Here is a 22,950-nt window from a genome sequence, read left to right as displayed (position 1 = left end):
GACTTTAAATGTCTGCAGCTGTTAAATCCACCCCAAATGAAATTCATATTCAAATAGTTTTAGAATGACTTCACATTTGATCTGTTTTACAGGAATTCACTTGTCATCCATTATTAGTAAATGTTTTTTAAAAAATGTGTTAAAACTGGCAAAAATGTCCAGATAAAGTGGTGAAAATGGGTTAGAGATTGGCAAAAATGGGCCATAAGATCCAAATGGGTTGTGGAGTGGCACAAAGGGACAAAAACTTGCAGCAAAAGTGGTGAGAAGAGGTTAAAATGTGGCAAACCATCAGTATAAAAGGATAAAAGGGGCAAAAGTAAATCAAAAATGGGTGAAAAGTGGCAAAAATGGTGACAACAGTGATGACAAGTGGCAAAAAATGGTGACAAATGTGATGAAAAGGGGCAAAAATGGAAAGAGGAGGGACAAGACAGGCAAGAAAAATGGTTTAAAGGAGTTAAAGAATGGCAAGAAGTTGTGTTATAGGGCAAAAATGGTCAAAAGTATCAAAAATGGGTGAAAAGTGGCAAAATGGTGCAAAAATGGCCAGTGGCAAAGTAGTGAAACTGCAGAAAAGTGGGTTAAAGAGTGATTAAATAGCAAAAATGGGTTAGACATGGCACAAAATGTTGCAGAAATGGCAGAATGAAGCAGTGAAGTGGTGAAAGTGTTAGTGTTAGTGTATAGATTTAATTTTTCTTTATTTAGAAGTCTGCCCCCCCAGAGACTCTGTCAAGAATAAATCTGGCCCTTGTGCAGATGGACTTGATGACCCCTGCACTAGACTGACAGTAGAGAGGAAGAAACTGTTCTAGTGGCAGGAAGTTTTGGTCCTGATGTACCTCAGACTCCTTCCACAGGGGAGGAATCCATGTCTTGGGTGAGAGGTTACCTGCATGCCAGTCACCCTCTCTGCAGAGCAAATAGTCCGCTGCAACCACGGCCAGGGACAGACACAGGCTGCAGCACACCAGACTCCAATGGATAAAGTGAGAGCTACCTAATTTCAAAAAGAAACACATAATATAGCATCATTTCACATTTCAGACAGACAGACAGACAGATAGGTAGACAGACAGAGAGACAGACAGACAGAGAGACAGACAGACAGATAGGTAGACAGACAGACAGACAGACAGACAGACAGACAGATAGGTAGACAGACAGAGAGACAGACAGACAGACAGACAGACAGACAGATAGGTAGACAGACAGAGAGACAGACAGACAGAGAGACAGACAGACAGATAGGTAGACAGACAGACAGACAGACAGACAGACAGACAGATAGGTAGACAGACAGACAGACAGACAGATAGGTAGACAGACAGACAGACAGACAGACAGATAGGTAGACAGACAGACAGACAGACAGACAGACAGACAGACAGACAGATAGGTAGACAGACAGACAGACAGACAGATAGGTAGACAGACAGACAGACAGACAGAGAGACAGACAGACAGAGAGACAGACAGACAGACAGACAGATAGGTAGACAGACAGAGAGACAGACAGACAGAGAGACAGACAGACAGAGAGACAGACAGAGAGAGAGACAGACAGACAGATAGGTAGACAGACAGACAGACAGACAGAGAGACAGACAGACAGACAGACAGATAGGTAGACAGACAGACAGATTTTATCCATCCTGGCAAACTGGGAAATTGTTTTTCTTACAGTAACTACTTATTGAGGAAATAAAGCAACAGAGAAATAAACACAGTGTTAACAAATACAACGTTTAGGGGAAAACTATCAGCCTTATATCAGCCCAACAAAGAGCAAGAACAGCTAAGATCAACTAGGCCATCAATTTACAAATAGAATTCAATTAAAAATTGGCATAAAAATGTTTTTATTAATACTTTCTGCAGAAACACAGATTAAAAAGTGGTTTATATTGTTTAAATGTGGTTAAAGTGTGAGTAATCACAAATTAATGCTGAAAAATAACGTGAGAAAACAGTTTTGTTTGGGTCTTGAATCACATAGTTTGTTTGGCCAGCTGGATGATTGAGTTTCCATCCGACCAATAGGAGCACGGTATTCAGCGTGACCGCGTAATGGGCAGCCAATGGGATCTCGAGGGGCGGGGCTTCACGCCCAGCTAACGTAAGCGTCGTTGGTAGGAAGAAGAAAGCCGATTCTGGAAGCCATTACGTTGCGCACATCAGTTAAGTAAATCTTACTATTTTTGCGTACAATACGCACAATTACAGCTCCAAAAGAGGAATTAGTGCAGTTATGGCATCGGCCGCCAAAAAGCGTAAAATGAATTTCTCGGAGCGAGAGGTGGAAATAATAGTGGAGGAAATAGAGAAACAAAAGCACACTCTGGTTAACCATTTCAATGCTGGAGTCACTCACATGGCCAAGAATAACGCGTGGGCAGACATCCTGAAGAAGGTGAACGCCGTCACCACCTGTCCCAGAGAGCTGCCCGAGGTCAAGAAGAAGTGGTCCGACATGAAGACCGAGGTCCGCAGGAAGGTGGCCCAGGCTCGGGCTGCCATCGAGGGGAACTCCTCGGACTGCACCCCGGTTCACGTCATCCTAACGGCGATGCAGCAGCGGATCTGTAACCTTCTGGGAGAGGCCACCATCATCAGCTTACCTGCTGGAGACTCTGATGCTGAGATCACCCTACCTGTGTCCGTGAACGCCAGCAGCACCGTCACTCTGACAGAGAGTAAGTAGAGTCAAGACTGCACACTGAGCATGCTCAGAACATCATCACAACACTGAGAGACTTAAACATGAAATTAATGAGAATAAATATATTAGCTTTGACAGCACTGTCTGACTGAGAGGTATAAACTCTTAATTAATAAAAATAAATATTATATTATTCTTTACAACACTCTGTCTGTCAGAGAGACTTAAACACCTGACATATAATGAAAATATTAGAGATATTCTTTGCAACACTCTCTGTCTGAGAGGCATTAACACCTTATTAATGAATAAAATAATAATGCTATTATATATGTCAGTCAGTCTGACTAAGAGACATTAATGCCTGATTAAAAAGAGAAATGTTACTAATATTCTCCATAGTCCTCTGTCTGACTGAGTGACATAAACACCTGATTAATAAGAATAAATATGAATAATATTTTCTCCTGGGTCCATCTGCAGAGCTCACAAAGTGAAAGCTAACAGTCCGTTAAATGCTGTGTTTCTGTTCATCGTGAGGTAAACTTCTCTAACCTATCAGCTACGGTGGCCTTTAAAGTGTAACAGATTTGTACCAGAAAACAGTAAATATAATCCCTAACCTCTGTCTCTGCCCTGGCACAGAGTCAGGCAGCTGAGCTCTGATCAGAAGCTTTTCTTTATTTGAGAGGATTGTATTCCTCGTCAGTGGGCGTGGCTTCTGCTCATTCAACGGACACACCCACACCATCCAAAAGCAGATTTACCGGCTAATTTTTTTTATGATTATGAAACTTAATTTATAAACTTAGAAATGTTTTTAATAACTGAAATTTGGCCTGGTGGTCCAGAACACAGTTGCCTGTCGAACAACAAACCTAAATACAGATTTTTATTTTGCATCACTTTACAGGGACTTTAATGAAATACAAAAACAATTTTTGAAATGCTAAAACTTTTCATAAAATGCTGCAGCATCTAGTGAACTGAAGAAATGTTCAATAAAACTCAGAAACATTTGTTTTTTGGGGGGAAATTTTTATAAAAAAATGCAGAAACAATTGTTGAAACTGTAAGACATTGAATGAAAGGTGAAGATTATTTACATTTTTTACTTTTATAATCCAGCTCTATTTGACATTTTTCTCCCTTTTTCTTTGTCATCTTTTTGCTCTTTTTGTTTCTATTTCTCAGCTCTGCCAGCTGCTGCCACAGTGTGTGATGACGCAAAAAATGGTACGTTTCTGTAAAAATACTCTGTAACAGGGTTGGAAATGAACTGTCACTTTGGCTGCTGGATTCAAAAATCTACCGGCCACTCACGTTTCTTACCAGCCACTTAATTTTAACTAGCAGCACCATGAGACGAGGTTTGACATGAAAATCAAGAAATATTTACTATTACAGTATTCAGGATCTTGTTTCTCAGGTAAGATCAGTGGGAGTTAGAGCACCAATGATCCAAACTTTTGCTCATTTTTAATGTTTTAGCCAGTTTGTTCTGTTCTGTCCATGCAAACATTTGCTGCACTGCAAATCCATGCAGCATTTTCCTGCATTCTGAGTGTCAGACTGAAAGAATTAAAGATTTTTGCACAGTTACTACAGTCTCACACCAGTATGCAGGCCTTGTTTAACTATCTTGGACTCAACCCTCAGGCATCAATAGGGGCATTTTTGTCCATTTGGTCTAATTTTTCCTCATTCTCTGCTCACCATGTTGGCTGTGTTAGTGCGTGTGGTCTCATTTTTTGCAACAAAGTTCCTTTCTAAGCAAATTTTTGAATTCAAATTTGAATTGCTCTGATAGGTCAGGGGAACACTGTGAAACAAATTTACTACCCTTTAAAGCCATTAAGGACAAAAATGTCCACTTCCAAAACACTGCTATAAAAACTTTAAAGATTCATATTTCTCTGCTTTTTTTGCATAAATCTCTTGAACAACTTCAGCTGTGCTTAAAACTACCAAACATTCAATCATTTTGAGCATTTTAACCCTTTAAATGCCAGTTTAATTACATAAAGTCAATGTTGTTTTTAATGAAAACAAGGGGAAAAAAGTGAAATCTTCCTTAAACCAAATGTTGGATGGCTGGGGCATTATTTCTTAATCCAGCTCTGACATGTCAGTGATTAGCCAAAATATTGACTTTGATGCTTTTTTAGTTTTTGTGTAGCATCAGATTTAAAATTTACTACCCTTTAGAGTCATTAAGGACGAAAACGTCCGCTTCCAAAAAGGACAATAAAAATAGCATACATTAGTGTTTTTTTCCTGTTTTTTTGGGTCAGATCTTTCAATCAGCTTCAGTTCTAATCAAAACAATCAAATAATTAATAATTTTGAGGATTTTAACCCTTGAAATGCCAGTTTGATTACAGGATGGTCATATTTTTTCTAAAAAAACACACAAAACAGTAATTATTTTCCAGATAACTAATGTATGGGGGTGGGGTGTGTGTCTGTAAATCAGTCCTGGGTATGTCAAACATTAGCCAAAATACTGACTTTCATGCATTATTAGTTTTTGTGTAGCATCTGATTTGAAATTTACTACCCTTTCCAGTCATTAAGGACAAAAACGTCCCATTGACTCCCATTCAAACCACATTTTTTGATCTTTAAGTAATCAAACTGGCATTTAAAGGGTTAAAATCCTCAAAATGATTGAATGTTTGGTCGTTTTTAGCACAGCTGAAGTTGTTTCAGAGATTCATGCAAAAAAAAAGCAGAAAAAATATGAATCTGTTAAGTTTTCATAGCAGTTTTGGGAAGTGGACATTTTTGTCCTTGATGGCTTTAAAGGGTGGTAAATTAAAGTGATGGCTGAGGGTTAAAATGAGTGAAACATCAGTGAGAAGACTCCTTTAGCGGGCAGAGCAGCTGCAGCATTACTCTAATGATACTATGATGGGGGTACGTGACTGCTGTTCTCCGGTAAAAGTACCGTTACTTTGGTTAAAGTGACCTAAGCCGAAGGACAATCCTGGTCTATAAAACTCAGAATAACTTGCTAGGGCTCTCTCTGCTCCTCACTTAAATAAAAGTGAGAGCTGTTTTGGTGGGAGGCAGAGCACAGGCTGGGCTGTAAAGGAACAGTGGCTGTTAAATCTCAGTTATCTCGTTTTCATGATGGTTCCATGATACTTAAACCTGCTGAATTGCCCAGCTCTATTTAAGACTCTCCATCCTGCCCTGTCTCCAGCTGACACCATGTACACCACCCTGGAGGACGGCGGCGTGGTGGAGTACTGTACCACCACCGTTGGTGACTCCACCCCCACCGTGGTGGCGGCCGTCGAGGCTCCGGTGGAAATGCTCGCGTCGTCCTCAGCGTCCCCGCCCCCGCCCCAGGGCCAGGCCAAACCTCAGGAGCTGAAGAGCCGCATCGCCCTGAACTCGGCCCGCCTGCTGCAGGAGCAGAGAGTCACCAACGTCCACATCCGCCAGATCGCCCAGCACCTGGAGGGCCAGAACGAGCTGCTGCAGCTGATGCGGCGCTCCCAGGAGGCTCAGGCGTTCGCTCAGGAGAGGCAGGCTCAGGCTCTGGAGGGGATGCAGGCCGCTCTGCTCGCTCTGGTTCAGATGCTCCGACCGGCGCTCAAAGACCTCAGGAAGTTCCTGCAGAGCGGGACTGAAGCCGCTCCGGCAAACTCCAGCAGCTCTGCAGGAACCACAGAAGAGCAGAACCGAGCTAAAACGCCGCCGCCGGCTCCACAGCCAGACGAGACGCAGTGACTCTGTGTGTCAGGACTCATCAGAAGTTGCCTTAGAGAGAGCATGTACAGGATCTGACTTTGTTTTATGATTTGGATGCTCACGGACGCTCACAGTAGTGTTTTTTGTTATTTAATACTGTTGATTTCAATCATGTTTTTAATGATGCACATTTATTTTAGTCTCCACTCACCCAGCAGTATCTGTCCTGTTTTTAAGAGCAGACCTTGTGTGCGTCACGTCCTCACAGCTCAATAAAGTTTGAGGAAAAGTCCTGAGCTCTCTGCAGGCTGTGTTACTAGTAACCAACCACAAGAGGGCAGTAGTTACCAGGATTCACCAGTGATGGAGCAGCAGAGGGCTGATTCTTTTACAAGTGTGCGATAATTGATGACAGCAATAAAGAAATCCAGTTAAATGTGCTGTTTATAATTCACAGCCAGGGGACTATCAGTCAAAACACTAATGAAATGTGAAGTGGGAGTGGTGAAACTCTGACTAAACCACAGTAAAATTGAGAGGTGGGCGACAGGACATGCAGCTGATGTCAGAGCATAATTACACTCCATCACAAGTAGCGGCCAGATCAGACTGCACAAGTTTAGAGACTTTGACCCAGATGCATCGTTGCGTGACCTAATCAAGGATGGCCCACAACCTGATTGGACAAGGCTGGCTTGTCAGAATTGCTCATGCATCGTGGGTCTACTCCGACGCCCTGACCTGAAGTCATGAATGTACAACCTCACACCAACCAATAGGAGAGCATCTGCTCTCAGGGGGGCACAATATTGGATTCTTGCAGACATATGCAAATATTCTCAAACTCATTTTAGCTAAAGCACACATACATCATTATAAAGAACACCAGGTGTGTCCTGTTCAGACACAGGCTGAGAGGATCAGAGCTGAGAAGCGAGGAAGCAGACGGCCTGGTAGTTAATTCATCAGCTGTGAATAATGTTAGACTTCATAGCTAAGACACGATGTGCACACATGTCAGGATGCCAGGGAACTGAAATAACCAAGGGAAAGATAATGAAATAATGGGACAAAGAAAAAAATAAAATGGGTTAAAAGAGCCAAAATTGTGTCAAGGAAGGAAAAGAGCAGCAAATGGGCAGGAAAATTGTACAGTGGCTAAAAGGTGGCAAAAATGGGTCAAGACAGGCACAAAAGGGCAACATGGTTAAGAAAAATACAGGAAAGTACTTAAAAAGTGGCTAAAGTGGGCTGAAAGTGGAAGAAATTAGCAAAGAAAGGCAAAATGTGTGGGAAATGGTCAAAAGTGGGTCAAAATAGGCACAAAGGGGAAACATAGTTCTTAAAGTGCTGGAAAGTACAGAAAAAGTGGCTAAAGTGGGCCAAAAGTGGAAAATATGGGCAGGAAACCGGGGCAAAGTGTATAAAACTGGGTCAAAGAATAGTAAAGAACAGCAAAAATGGGAACAAAAATGGTGAAAAGTGGCTAAAATGTGGCAAAAAAAATGGGTCAAGACAGGCACAAAGGGGTAATGTGGTTGAAAAAAATACGGGAAAGTACAGAAAAAGTGGCTAAAGTGGGCTAAAAAATCGAAAATATGGGCAAGAAACTGAGGCAAAGTGTATAAAACTGGGTCAAGGAATGGTAAAGAAAGGCAAAAATGGGCAGGAAAATGGTGAAAAGTGGCTAAAAGGTGGTAAAAATGTGTCAAGACAGGCACAAAGGGGCAACATGGTTAAAGAAAAATACGGGAAAGTCTTTAAAAAGCAGCTAAAGTTGGCTCGAAGTGGAAGAAATTGGCAAAGAAAGGCAAAATGTGTGAGAAATGGTGAAAAGCGGCAAAAATTGGTCAAAATAGGCACAAAGGGGAAACATGGTTCGGAAAGTGCTGGAAAAGTGGCTAAAGTGGAGAAAAAATGGGTAAAGAAAGGCAAAATGTGTGGGAAATGGTGGAAGTGGTTAAAAAGTGGCAAAATGAGCTAAAATGTGGGGAAAAAATCAGCAGAAACAGTGAAGAAAAGCGGTTAAAGAGTGGTGTGAATGGGTTATCTGACTATCATAACCTAGCGATAGCCTCACATACTTTTCAACTCCAAAATGAGCTAACTGTTAGCCAGCATGCTAGCACCAGTGCTCTGACCCAGTATTAATATGCTAATGAATCACAGCTGGAAAGGGCCCACTCACTGGGGGTTTTCAGGGGTCCAGTTCTGCTTCAGAATCTAAATCCACTATGTAGTCCTGGCATGTTGGTGTAAAACAATTATTTTTTTAACAGTACAATTAAGGATATATAGTTCCCTCCATGTTTGCATGGTCTTTATGCTGAAACGATCATAAACTGAATTTGTTCACCCCTTATAAATGATTAAAATTTCTATTATTAGCTTTTCGTTGATTTTCCCACTCCTACCCCTGCTGACACTTTGTTGACGGTCCCTAGCTTCCCCATGGTGCGTTCACGGCCCCTCTGTGACTGCCGGAGTGACTCTTGAACTCTCCGTTGGGGAGGGAAAACTGGCTCAGGATGAAGTCAAGCTGAGAAAACCTGTCAGAAGTCTCAGTCCGGATCTGTGCAGCGGGTCTCCGCTCGTCTGTTTCACCGAGGATGAGCAGCCAAAGCCGGACTGAACCGTGAGTTAGTCTGGAAGTTTCTACGAGAAAGTTTGAGGAGAGAGAGTCGGGGTGAGTGTTTGCGTGGCAGCTGTCTGAGAGAAGGGCCGATAATGTTGGAGCAAACTCACGGATTTATGGAAACAGAAGCTCAAACAGGAAGAATATTCCTTTATTATCGTGTGTTTGGAGTGATTTAGGAGGAAAGCCCTATCATGCAGGATTCCTGTAGCTCTAAATAATGCATTCACGTGTTTTCAAAGCTTACAGCTTTAAAAAATGTCTGTTTTTGTGACTTCCAGGGCCAAAGATCTCTCCAAACATGATTCACCTCGAAGCCAAAGCGGATTGTAACCCCCCACTGTGAACCCGGACTGTCCCGTGTTTTTTGAGAACCATGAGCACCCTGCAGCAGCTGGGCTCCATGACTTTCCTCATGAAGAAGAAGAAGTTTAAGTTCCAGGTGTCTTTCACCTTAGAGGAGCTGACAGCTGTGCCTTTTGTTAACGGAGTCCTTTTCTGTAAGATCCGCCTCATGGATGGAGGGGACTTTGCCATCCTGTCCTCCAGGTATGTCAGAACACCTGGGCACTTCCTTGTTGTCTGCAGTCACCTGCTCCGTGGTAAAGAGCTGCTATGGGGCTTTTTCTCTGCAGTAGTGGAGTATAAAGTTAATTTTTCTACTCTTTAAGCACCACTAGTCTCTGACATAGAGCTCTGAATAGCTGGCACGTCTTTGTTGGTAGTTTCGTCCTCAGATTGAGGAGATAGAGCTCTGGTTTTAAACAGGAACCAAACTGCATGTGTGAGGCAGTATTTCACCCTCATGTCTCCTGGGAAAGGCTGTACTGATGTTGTGTTGCTCCACCCTGGGAACTGGCCAACATGTTTCACCCATGACTGATAAAGCTGCTGATCAGCCAGTTTATGTGTTCAGTCTTTATTTAAGTGGATTTTTGCACAAGTAAGTAAATGCAGGAGTATGATGGGAGTGGCGTGTTTAAAACAGATCTATATCAGCTTTAAAGCACCACACTCTTCTCTCTGAGTAGTCATCATCACTGCCTTATTCTGTACATGTTTCAAAGTCAAAGCGGCTTATATCTAGGGCTGGGTATTTTTCACCGCTTCAGGATACAATCTGGACACAAGACATGTTGATTTTTTTTTTTTAAAGATTTATTTTTGGCCTTTATTGGATAGGACAGTGGATAGAGTCGGAAACAGGGAAGAGAGTGGGGAGAGACATGCAGGAAACAGTGCCACGGGCCAGATTTGAACCCAGGTCACCTGCGTATATGGCGCACGCCTTAACCACTCGACTACCAGCGCGCTGAGACATATTGATTTTTGATAAGAAACGCAGCGTCCACTACAGCAGCTGGTCTTTGTTTAACAGAATAACAGCTACGGCTGTTTTTTAGGGTAAAGCAACACACTTCAAATCAGATCTCGCTGGCAGCTGTTAGACTTTCTCATCCACGTGACCGGCAGTTTGTTTTGATCTGAAGTGAGCGCTGCACCATGCACGTTAGCCTCTGCTGCCACCTACTGGCTGTTTTTGCGGGTTGTGTATTTAACAGAGCGTATTCTATGGTGCACCATCGCTGTCAAAAGTCTGTATGCATAACTTTGACTCTATAGCCGTGTTTCCATCGGGGGTCCGGTTTGATTCAGTTCGGTTTGGTATGGTTTGGTACGCTAAACCCCCAAATAGTTAGTGTTTCCACAGACACCCGTGCTCTCACTTGGTGGGCGGGGCTGTAAAAGCATGCATGTAAAGTCACAGACAGCCCGAGTCAGCTGTTGCAGCAGCAGAGATATAGAGAGGATGAGTGACAGAAGTCAGTCAGGAATAAGCAGTAAACAGCTTTATTTCAGCTGAAAGTGCTTTTAAAAAAATAACTACATCTTAATGATGTTAACCGCTGTCAGTACAGCTCCTCAGCTGATGGAATATGTGTACAGAGATGGTTTGAGTCGTAACGCTACGTTAATATGTGAATATTTCTAGTCTAGAACAGTTTATACAACAAAATATGAAAGTTTAGAGCTGTACTGTGAGAATTCGCCGCATTAAAAATAAAGTAAAAGTTCAGCTGGTAAATCAAGCTAGATTAAGTCAGAAATCTGGGGTGCGCTGATCTCGTTGTAAAATAGTCTGCAGCCTGAAGTTTTTCGAGCCCGTTCAACAACCACAGAGTGATGTTTTCACAGGTTATCTAACATAAGACGTAGATTAATAACTAGTTACTGATGAGAATGAACTGTTCAAAGGCTTCGTATTCACCAAACGTCTGCATTCATTTAGTTTCTCATCCATCGCGGATGGATCAGGCTGATGTGAGCCTTTGGGCTCTGCTTTGTGTTCTTAAAATCATCCAGATAAACGTCAGCAAACTTGATTTGTGGTCAGATACCAACATCCATAGACTAGGAAACAGTCTGGATCTCCGTTGAGTCCAAATATTTCCCATTTAGGCAGATATTAGTCCATTTTTCTCTGGTTTTCACCCGCTTCTCACAGCACAGACTTCCGTGTTTGAAGCCTGGAGGCGAGCAGCTGAGTCGCGCGCTGACATGACGTCAGTGCAGCCCCTATTGTTGTGTGTGTAGCTCCAACTTTTTGGTACGGTTAGGTAAGATTGATACCCCTACGGAAGGGTGCAGAAAAGTGGGACGGTACGGGTCGTTTTTTTGGCACCCTTTCTCTATGGAAACGCCAAAAAAAGCGTGCCGTACTGCACCAAACTGAGCCGGACCGCTTGGTGGGAATGACCTATTTGTATCCGTGTTTGAAAACTTTGTGTCTAAATAAATGCTTTGTACCCCCTAAAAAAAGGTTTTGTATATATGAGTCAGCAAATTATGAGTGTTTTTATGTGAGTATGAATCTGAAAGCTATGAGTAGTCATGAATACGAATGTGATTTCTACACGTATAAACTCGAGTCCTTGGGTATGAGGCGAAAAACGTTGAAATGACATCACCGGGGTGACAGGCAGGGAGACTAATCGAGCCCCGATTCTGCCGGTCGCACATGTGCAATGATGGCTGACAACATCTGACACTTCACCATATATTCTACCAGCGACTCTCGTGTGCTGGAGTGGATGGTTGAATGAATCTACTCACAGATGGCTTTAGAGTTTTGTGAGTTGATTTCTTCGCTGAAGAAAAACACACAGCCACATGCAAATGTCAGAAATCAGTCAGGCTATGAATGCTGGCTCTGGAGGTGTTGAAACTTGTGAACTCTTTGGTGTGGTCTTTAAGGTTTGTCTGATAGTCTTTGAACCTGCAGACCAGCCTCAACATTTCTCCACGGCTGACTCACAGAGCAGTTATTATCTGTGATTATAAAGAGGGTGTAGAAACGGACCAGGGTGTGTGGTTTCTCAGCCTTTTAACTGGGATGTCAGAGCTAATTCTTACATAATCAAAGAGTTAGTTCACACAAACTAACAACAGCAGACTTTCAATGCTATCAGTAGGAAGTCAGCGTGTTTATAAAGGTGTTGAGCTCACTAGAGTTCACATTTCTGACTCTTTGCTTTTAGAAACCTGCTCATGTTTCATAATCCAAGGACCTTAAGGTGACCAAACGACTTCCTACCAGATGTTTTTGTGTAACATCTGTTTCTGTTATGTTTCTGTCTACATTTGCTCTCACTGAAATGTCAAATTCTGGTTTGGGGACATCTGCAGTGAGTTTATTGGAGTCCAAAGGTTGTTTTTGTTGTTGTGTGGTGTCTAATAAAATCTCAGAGGTGAACTTCTCTCCGTCTGTAGCGTTGTGGCTGACTAACTTTGGCCTCAGGAGAAGATGTGATGTTGCTGCAGTGATGAGATTCACAGCCAGGAATCTGTGCGTTATGAAGCTGGCTGGATGCTTTGTGTTGACTTGTTCCTGTTTGAAACATGTTGGCGGCGTCCTCGACTGCTAACAGACCGTGCAGAGTGGCGTGGTGCTTCTGGCACACGCCACAGCCTGGACGAGTGTTGTGGTTTTGCAAAGACTGACTTGAAAGGGAGCAACGTGGTCTGGAGCTCACAGTTCAGCTCACCGATCGACCGCGGTCCCCCTGTGATGTAGAAGAAAACATAGACGACATTTTCATCATGAACATGTGCTTTCACACTATTCTGAACACGTTCTCAGCATAGATACAAAGCTGAGCGTGTCCCGGGTTAAACTCCAGTCTGCAGTCATGATGGATTTGTAACAGGACATAAAGCCTCCAGACTCAATAAAGACATGAATGAAATAAAACAGAGTTTAAGAAGACACAATTATCCAGAACGGGAGAAAGCAAACACAGAAAATGAAAACCGAAACTGTCAGGCTCTTCGCACTGCTGATTAGATGTTCTGTGACCTTTGACCTGAGGTTTTAACATTCTGAGTGGATAACTGAGCCGACAGTTCTCACTGAACCCTGCAGACCTCGGCACATTTACCTGCATGCAAATCACCAAACTCTCTTACCACTGACCGTTCGCTCACTGCTCCTCACGTTTCTGAGATTTTTCTCTCGCAGGAGACTCAAACACGCCAGAGAGCGGCGTTACAATGACTGACCACTGATACTCAACGTGTGGCTTTTTTATGTCTTATTTTAAATGTTATTCCCCCAGAAAACCTTAAAAAAAGGAAACTTTTTGCCCTTTTTCACCATTTTTTGCTAATTTTTATCCATTTAAGCTACCTTTTACCACTTTTTCCTACTTTTTTGCTCATTTTTGCCACTTTTTCCAATTTTTGCCACTTTTATCCCATTTTTGCCCCTTTAAGTTACCTTTTACCAGTAAACACCAATTTTTTCCCTACTTTTTGCCAATTTTTCACATTTGTTTTGCAATTTTTACCCATTCTTTAAAAACTTTTATACCATTTTGTCCTTTTTCACCATTTTCTCCCCATTGAAGCTACCTTTTGTCATTAAATACCACATTCTTCCTTGTTTTTGCCAATTTTAGCCACTTTGTTTTGGGAATTTTTTAAAATTATTTTTGCCCTTTTTCTCAATTTTTTTGCCACTTTTCACCCATTTAAGCTACCTTTTGCCACTAAATACCACTTGTTTCCTTTTTTTTCTGCCCATTTTTTATTTTTTATTTCTGTTTTTTGACACTTTTACCCCATTTTTGCCCATTTAAGCTACCTTTTACCATTAAATACCACTTGTTTCCTTTTTTTTCTGCCCATTTTTTATTTTTTTTTTCTGTTTTTTGACACTTTTACCCCATTTTTGCCCATTTAAGCTACCTTTTACCATTAAATACCACTTTTTCCCCCTGCTTTTTGCCCATTTTTGAATTTTTTTTCCAATTTTTGCTACTTTTATCCCATTTTTTTTTGCTACCTGTAACTAATTTTTTTGTCACTTTTAATCCATTTTTACCACTTTCATCCATTTAAGCTACCCTTTGTGATTAACCACCACTTTTTTTTTCCCTATTTTTTTTTTGCCAATTTTTGTTACTTTTTTTGCAATTTTTACCCATTTTTTTTAAACACTTTTATTCCATTTTGCCTTTTTTCACAATTTTTTTCTCCCCATTTCACCCATTTAAACTATCTTTAGTCATTGAATACCACTTTCTTCCTCGTTTTGCCCATTTTAACCACTTCTTTTTGGCAATTTTATACATTTTTTTGCCTTTTTCACCATTTTCTGCCACTTTTTTCCTATTTAAGCTACCACTCTTGACTGCTTTTTGCCCATTTTAGTCACTTTTTGTTCACTTTTGGACCATTTTCTGCTACCTGTAACTCATTTTTTGTCACCTTTCACCCATTGTTACCACTTTCTGACCCTTTTTTCCACATTTTTCTCCCCACTTTCACCACTTTCATCCATTTTAGCTACCCTTTGCAAGAAATACTACTTTCCCCCCTACTGTTTTGCCAATTTTTGACACTTGCATTTTTTACCCATTTTTTAAACACTTTTATCACATTTTTGCCCTTTTTCACAATTTTTTCTCCCCATTTCACCCATTTAAGCTATCTTTTGTCATTGAATACCACTTTCTTCCTCGCTTTGCCCATTTTAACCACTTCTTTTTGGCAATTTTATACAATTTTTTGCCCTTTTTCACCATTTTTTTGCCACTTTTTGCCCATTTAAGCTAACCTTTGCCCCTTAGTACCTCTTGCTTCCTTTTTTTTGCCCATTTTTGCCACTCTTGACTGCTTTTTGCCCATTTTAGTCATTTTTCACTAATTTTTGCCACTTTTGGACCATTTTTTGCCACCTGTAACTCAAGTTTTTGTCACTTCTCACCCATTTTTGCCACTTTCTGTCCCTTTTTTCCACATTTTCTCCCCACTTTCACAGCTTTTCATCCATTTAATCTACCTTTGTGATTAAACACCACTTTTTTTTTCTAATTTTTGCCACTTTTATCCAATTTTTGCCCATTTAAGCTACCTTTTACCATTAAATACCACTTTTTCCCTACTTTTTTGCCACTTTCACCACTTAGATTGTGGCTCTTGCAAAGGTAATTTTCAGCAGTTGTCACTTTTAATCCATTTTTACCACTTTCATCCATTTAAGCTACCCTAAAATCAGGATCAGCACCAGCTGAATGCAGTCTGCCTCATGCTGCTGTCTCTGCAGGAGCTCATAAATAATAACCCCGAGTATAAGAGACTAAAACAGAAAGGGTTTGTAGCTAAAAACAAGAAAATAATCATAGAAAATAAAGATAAATAACAACAGAGATGAAGATGGATTTATTTCAGACCTCAGTGGTTAAACAATCCTGATCATATGATCTTGTTTCCTTTTTCAATCAGAGATCATTTCATGAAACATCATGGCACTTTTCTCTTTAAGGACAGGTTTTTCTTAAAGACTTAAATGTGAAAGGAGGAAGTGAACCAACAGGCTGATTAAATCAAATCTAATGAACTTTTTAGGCCCAGATTTCTGTCAGACATCCTCCTTCTGCACGGATTTATGTCTGCAGACACACAGACGTGTGTGAGCGTTGGACAAACCCTAAAGAAGGACAAAGACTGACCAAATCTGCACCAGAGAAGTTTGCACAGAAATCAGTCCACTCTTCTTGAATGTGTCTGCAGAGAAAGCCTCACCTCACCTCCACCCATCCTCCTCCTTTCTGACCCTTTTTCCACATTTTTCTCCCTCCACTTTCACCACCTCATCCATTTTAGCTACCCTTTGCAAGAAATACTACTTTCCCTACTGTTTTGCCAATTTTTGACACTTGCATTTTTTACCCATTTTTTAAACACTTTTATCACATTTTTGCCCTTTTTCACAATTTTTTCTCCCCAGTTCTCCCATTTAAGCTATCTTTTGTCATTGAATACCACTTTCTCCTCGCCCCATTTTAACCACTCCTTTTGGCAATTTTATACAAGCCCTTTTTCACCATGCCACTTTTTGCCCATTTAAGCTAACCTTTGCCCCTTAGTACCTCTTGCTTCCTTTTTTTTGCCCATTTTTGCCACTCTTGACTGCTTTTTGCCCATTTTAGTCATTTTTCACTAATTTTTGCCACTTTTGGACCATTTTTTGCCACCTGTAACTCAAGTTTTTGTCACTTCTCACCCATTTTTGCCACTTTCTGTCCCTTTTTTCCACATTTTCTCCCCACTTTCACAGCTTTTCATCCATTTAATCTACCTTTGTGATTAAACACCACTTTTTTTTTCTAATTTTTGCCACTTTTATCCAATTTTTGCCCATTTAAGCTACCTTTTACCATTAAATACCACTTTTTCCCTACTTTTTTGCCACTTTCACCACTTAGATTGTGGCTCTTGCAAAGGTAATTTTCAGCAGTTTGGCTGTTTGGTTGTGTAGGGTTGAGTAACACTGATATAGACAAATAACCGATACCAGCCCATGATCATAGGGGGTCAGATCGGGCCTAAAATCAGGATCAGCACCAGCTGAATGCAGTCTGCCTCATGCTGCTGTCTCTGCAGGAGCTCATAAATAATAACCCCGAGTATAAGAGACTAAAACAGAAAGGGTTTGTAGCTAAAAACAAGAAAATAATCATAGAAAATAAAGATAAATAACAACAGAGATGAAGATGGATTTATTTCTGTCCTCAGTGGTTAAACAATCCTGATCATGTGATCTCCTAGTGTTTGGTTTCCTCTTCAATCAGAGATCATTTCATGAAACATCATGGCACTTTTCTCTTTAAGGACAGGTTTTTCTTAAAGACTTAAATGTGAAAGGAGGAAGTGAACCAACAGGCTGATTAAATCAAATCTAATGAACTTTTTAGGCCCAGATTTCTGTCAGACATCCTCCTTCTGCACGGATTTATGTCTGCAGACACACAGACGTGTGTGAGCGTTGGACAAACCCTAAAGAAGGACAAAGACTGACCAAATCTGCACCAGAGAAGTTTGCACAGAAATCAGTCCACTCTTCTTGAATGTGTCTGCAGAGAATGAATCTTTCCTCTCCCTGCAGACACTCCGCTGTTGGCCAGATTCCTCCTAAACCAAATAATAAGAGGCAGGCATTGTCAGTGCTGTCCCACCACGGACGCATAGCAGAGAGAGTTTGAATTAAGACAGAAAGTCAGTCCCAGCAGGATAGTTCACTCAAGTCCGCATCTGAAGAATATTTCTGTTTTCGTAGGCTCGGACCAGCCTTAGTGATCAGGAGATGATAGGCTTCATTTTGCTCTTTCTTTTATTGATTCATTTTAACCGGTAAAGATGTTAAAATGAAGCAGCTGAGTCAGACACAGTCATATCAGACACCCAGGCTTTAAACCTAACATGCATACACTTACTCTGAAGCAGCAGAGGATCCAGGAGAGTCAGAGGTACTAGCACATGTGAAGGAGAGAGACTATCAGTCTCCTCTACCACAGCCTCCTCCTTTATGGACTAAAGCTTCACCTCCTCCACCCCAGCCTCCTCCTTTATGGACTAAAGCTTCACCTCCTCCACCCCAGCCTCCTCCTTTATGGACTAAAGCTTCACCTCCTCCACCCCAGCCTCCTCCTTTATGGACTAAAGCTTCACCTCCTCCACCCCAGCCTCCTCCTTTATGGACTAAAGCTTCACCTCCTCCACCCCAGCCTCCTCCTTTATGGACTAAAGCTTCACCTCCTCCACCCCAGCCTCCTCCTTTATGGACTAAAGCTTCACCTCCTCCACCCCAGCCTCCTCCTTTATGGACTAAAGCTTCACCTCCTCCACCCCAGCCTCCTCCTTTATAGACTAAAGCTCCACCTCCTCCACCCCAGCCTCCTCCTTTATAGACTAAAGCTTCACCTCCTCCACCTCAGCCTCCTCCTTTATGGACTAAAGCTTCACCTCCTCCACCCCAGCCTCCTCCTTTATGGACTAAAGCTTCACCTCCTCCACCCCAGCCTCCTCCTTTATAGACTAAAGCTTCACCTCCTCCACCCCAGCCTCCTCCTTTATAGACTAAAGCTTCACCTCCTCCACCTCAGCCTCCTCCTTTATGGACTAAAGCTTCACCTCCTCCACCCCAGCCTCCTCCTTTATGGACTAAAGCTTCACCTCCTCCACCCCAGCCTCCTCCTTTATGGACTAAAGCTTCACCTCCTCCACCCCAGCCTCCTCCTTTATGGACTAAAGCTTCACCTCCTCCACCCCAGCCTCCTCCTTTATAGACTAAAGCTCCACCTCCTCCACCCCAGCCTCCTCCTTTATAGACTAAAGCTCCACCTCCTCCACCCCAGCCTCCTCCTTTATAGACTAAAGCTTCACCTCCTCCACCCCAGCCTCCTCCTTTATAGACTAAAGCTTCACCTCCTCCACCCCAGCCTCCTCCTTTATGGACTAAAGCTTCACCTCCTCCACCTCAGCCTCCTCCTTTATGGACTAAAGCTTCACCTCCTCCACCCCAGCCTCCTCCTTTATAGACTAAAGCTTCACCTCCTCCACCCCAGCCTCCTCCTTTATGGACTAAAGCTTCACCTCCTCCACCCCAGCCTCCTCCTTTATAGCTTTAAGCTGTTACACCCTCATATTCAGTTTCATGCCTCTAAACTAAGTTCATTATATTAGATAAGCATTTACATTCATGTTTCTATCTCTGTGGGGGTTTTATAATAATAATACTTGAAAGTCAAAGCTCGCTGCTGGTCTGTCAGAGGGAGAATCTTTTCAGCAGAGTTTATGCATGATGAGAATGCTGGAGACTTCTCTTATGGCTGTGCATGAATTGTACCTGTACATCTCTGCTGCAGTATGAAAGTGGATCTTAGACGCACATTTCACCTTAAAGAGACAACACAACTGCTACAATCTGAGAATGTTGTGATTGCTTGTATAAATCATGTATTGGGCCTTAAATATCACCATGTATCATGCATACCTGCTGAATGATGTCATAATATCTGAAAGGCTGTCGCTGCACAATGACCAAACCCTCAAAATGCACTGAAATGTTAGCCTTTAGTGCTAAAATGCTGCGTACTGTACCTTTAATTCCCTCTGACTCAGCAGTTTAAACTGGTTTATGGTCTCATTAATAGTTTCATTGATGCTGCTGCAGGGATGGACCGCTTCATCTCTAGCTAACAGGAGTGTAAACTGGTTTTCTTTGGCATCGGGAGAACTGGTTCTAGTTGCAGTATGACTAAAAAAGAGAAGTGTAACCAGTCTGATGTGCTGGTTTCTAACCAGTGACCCTCCTGTCTGCTTTCACTGAGAATGTTCCTGTTTACTCACCTCGGTTAAGTTTCAGGTGTACGTAGGAAAGAGCTTCTAAAAGCAGGATTCAGAGCAGACAGAAGCTGTGAGTTCTCTATCTTTGGACAGTTTTCCAGTTCCTTCTTCTGTTTTCAGCGCTGGAAATGTTTGCTGAGATGTTAAAAAGCTGCATCACTGCAGCGATGTCTGAACTTTGTGTTTTCTCAGGAGTCAAAGATCTCCATCCTTCATGTGGCGTCCTGTCAGAGCAGCAGCTGTGGTCGCTCCACTTTCACATATCTAATGTCAGATTGTGATGTGAACGTAAAACGGAGGGTTCGGTCATCGACAGGCTGCTTCATTCCTCAGATTCTTACAGCAGAAAGCGGCCAATGGGAGGATGGGAATGTTGAAGTGGGAGTTTTGAGCCCAAACAGACTTTAGCATTTGTGAAAAACACAAATACTCGACATGAGTGAGGATTTCCTGTGTTGTTAAACGGACCAGACGTCTCTGTAGGACTACGATGGGTTCATAAAAATAATCCCACTTTACAGGAGCTGCCACTAAAAATCCTAGGACGTCTAACCCTGCTTTGAATGGTTGATGTTTTATATTCATGTAGCGCAGAGAAGAAGAGCAGCTGACAAAGATGGCTGCTGTGTGTGAAGATCACTGAATATAAACACATCTATGTGTGTGTTTATGTGGAGACCAACCAGGATTGACCCCCGGTTAACACGCTGACGTAGCTGCAGAGATCTGTGCAGGTTTGCATGGAAGAGATCCTTAAAGTGTGATGTGATCAGTGTGAATGGTACCAGATAAAAACTGTGGAGTTTATAACAGGATTTATATCTGTTTAAGGCAGTGATTCTCAACCTGTGGCTCTGGGGCCACATGTGGCTCTTTGTGATTATTTGTGGCATTTTATGTCTTAATTTGAAACATTATTCCCTTTTTGGCCACTTTTTTAAACACTTTTATCCCGCTTTTTGCAAATTTTGGCCCTTTTTTACCCCTTTGTTGCCCATTTAAGCCGCCTTTTGTAATTAAATGCCATCTATTTCCCATTTTCCCAGAATTTTGCTGATTTTTGCCCCTTTAAGTCACTTTTCACTCATTTTTTGCAACAGTTTTGCCACTTTTTTGTCACTTTTCACCCATTTTGACACTTTAAGCCTGCTTTTTGTAATTTTTTGCCCCTTCTTGCCTATTTTTGCCTCTTTTACCCCATTTAAACTGCCTTTTGCCGTTAAATTCCACTCATTTCCTATTTTACCACCTTTTTTTCTGATTTTTGCCCATTTGAGTCACTTTTCACTCATTTTTTCCTCTGTTTTTGCCTCTTTTAGACCATTTTTGCCATCCGTTACAAATTTTTTTTTGCCACTTCTGATCCATTTAAGCTTCCTTTTGCAGTTTAATGCCACTTTTTGCTGATTTTCCCGCCTTGTTTCAGATTTTTGCCACTTTTTGACAATTTTTTTCCACCTTTAACTTATTTTTTTGGTCACTTCCCACCTATTTATGCCATATTCAGCCCTTTTTCGCCATTTTTCTCCCAGTGTTTGCCCCTTTTCTTCCATTTTTTGCCCTTTTTCGCCCATTTAAGCCGCCTTTTGTAATCAAATGTCATCTATTTCCAATTTTCCCACCTTTTTGCTGATTTTTGCCCATTTGAATCACTTTTCACTAATTGCTCCCTTTTCCCAGGAGTACTTGAACTTGACTTTTCAACATCTGGTTAATGATTATTGCTCAGTATATGGAATTGTCAGCAGTTTAAAAGAAAAACACAAAAACAGATTTGTTTTTCATGGCTTTTATGAGAAGAAATGTTGTTATTGCTCATGAAGTTTTGATTGGACATTTGAAATGTGAACCTATACATGTTTAGAACAATCAGCAGTCATTTTTGGAGTCTAGGACTCTGGGTGTGCAAAACAACGTGCAAAAGATAACTTTATACATAGGCCACAGTTAGTGCAAATAAAGGAGGAAAAATGCATTCTCAACATTCTCAGTAACATAAAACACAGAGCCGGGGCTGGGTCAGTAGGTAAAGGGTTAAACTGCCTTTTGCATTTAAATTCCACTAAAGTCCCATTTTTCCACCTTTTTTCTGATTTTTGCCCATTTGAGTCTCTTTTCACTCATTTTTTTCTACATTTTTGCCTCTTTTAGACCATTTTTGCCATCTGTAACTATTTTTTTTGCCACTTCTCATCCATTTAAGCTGCCACTTTTTGCTGATTTTCCCACCTTTTCTCTGATTTTTTCCACTTTTTGACAATTTTTTTCCACTTTTAACTTATTTTTTGGCCACTTCCCACCCATTTTTGCCATGTTCTGCCCTTTTTTACCATTTTTCTCCAAGTGTTTGCTGCTTTTTGACCACTTTTGCCACTTTTCATCACTTAGATTGTGGCTCTTTCAAAGTATTTTTCAATAATTTGGCTCTTTGGTGGAGCAGGGTTGAGTAAGACTGGTTTAGGCATTCATACAGAGTGGTAATCCTTAATACTTTTATATCTGATAGCTCAGACTGATGCAGAGGATGTGTGGGATGTCCTCATGTAGTTTAGGACTGGTTGTGCCGACAGTGAGTGCTGACATGCATTATTAACGGCCCTGTCAGCTGATGTGATCTGCTAGTAAACAAAAAGGATGGCAGATTAAAACAGGTCCTAATTAGAGAACCTGGGAACAAGGAGAATGGGGAGTGTGAGCTGGATGGGCGGGTTGGTGCAGCATCAGCAGTACTGTGGGCGTAACGCCGGTCCGTTGAGGTGAAGAAGAACTTGAGCTTTTTGATTTACTTCCTTATGCACCTCCCAGCCCTCACCTATGGTCAGGAACTCTGCTTAATGACTGAAGGAGATTTCTTCAGAAGGTGTCTGAGCTCAGAGACAGGGTGAGGAGTTCAGACATTTTAATGGAGCTCAGAGCAGAGCTGCTGCTCATGGTATTGAAAGGAGCCATCTGAGGTGGTTCAGGCATCAAGCAGGATGCCTCCTGGTCGACTCGCTTTGGAAGACCCAGAGATATATCCTGGTCTGGGGACGCCTCAGGATCCCCTAGAACAGTGATACTCAAATGTGGCTCTGTAGCCACATGAGGCTCTTTTATGTCTTAATTTGAAATATTATTCCCCAGAAAACCTTAAAAAGGGGAACTTTGACCTCTGAAATTATTCACATAAATCCATTTGTTTCCCAGACTTATAAAAAAGTGTTGTCAAACTTAATTGTCCCATTTTTGCCACTTTTCACCCAATTATGATACCTTTGCC

The 22,950-nt window shown here is 41.7% G+C and overlaps 2 protein-coding genes across 4 annotated transcripts in view; both read left to right on the top strand.

Annotated features, from left to right (window-relative positions):
* Positions 1–2,144: 2,144 nt before the first annotated feature.
* On the top strand, positions 2,145–6,659 carry naif1 (nuclear apoptosis inducing factor 1). 2 transcript variants are annotated; one of them, XM_041810374.1, is made up of 4 exons: positions 2,145–2,699; positions 3,860–3,901; positions 5,874–6,282; positions 6,339–6,659. In XM_041810374.1, exons 1-4 carry the CDS (start codon positions 2,255–2,257, stop codon positions 6,364–6,366), a joined length of 924 nt encoding a protein of 307 aa, XP_041666308.1. In that variant the 5' UTR covers positions 2,145–2,254; the 3' UTR covers positions 6,367–6,659. The 2 variants fall into 2 exon arrangements, with proteins under 2 accessions (XP_041666308.1, XP_041666307.1); XM_041810373.1 differs by having other exon boundaries at positions 5,874–6,659.
* A 2,205-nt stretch (positions 6,660–8,864) lies between these two features.
* Positions 8,865–22,950, top strand: part of fam102ab (family with sequence similarity 102 member Ab) — a 34,332-nt gene continuing 20,246 nt past the window's right edge. Inside the window, exons 1-2 of one of the 2 annotated variants that reach the window (XM_041811338.1) lie at positions 8,865–9,002; positions 9,284–9,551. In XM_041811338.1, coding sequence (XP_041667272.1) covers positions 9,379–9,551 — 173 coding nt within the window. In that variant the 5' untranslated portion in view covers positions 8,865–9,002; positions 9,284–9,378. Of the gene's footprint in view, positions 9,054–9,283; positions 9,552–22,950 lie in introns of both variants that reach the window. The other variant, XM_041811339.1, reaches the window with a different exon arrangement.

Source organism: Cheilinus undulatus, linkage group 17 (genome assembly GCF_018320785.1).
Source record: "Cheilinus undulatus linkage group 17, ASM1832078v1, whole genome shotgun sequence".
Taxonomy (NCBI): domain Eukaryota; kingdom Metazoa; phylum Chordata; class Actinopteri; order Labriformes; family Labridae; genus Cheilinus; species Cheilinus undulatus.
Note: the sequence above shows the minus strand (reverse complement) of the source record. Positions and strands in the feature narration are given on the sequence as shown.

Excerpts from the sequence above, each read along its gene's own strand:
- naif1 (XM_041810373.1), top strand. The coding sequence starts at position 2,255 with ATGGCATCGGCCGCCAAAAAGCGTAAAATGAATTTCTCGGAGCGAGAG. Across the intron at positions 2,700-3,859 it reads CACCGTCACTCTGACAGAGA|CTCTGCCAGCTGCTGCCACA; the intron begins GTAAGTAGAGTC and ends TCTATTTCTCAG. Across the intron at positions 3,902-5,873 it reads GTGTGATGACGCAAAAAATG|CTGACACCATGTACACCACC; the intron begins GTACGTTTCTGT and ends CCCTGTCTCCAG.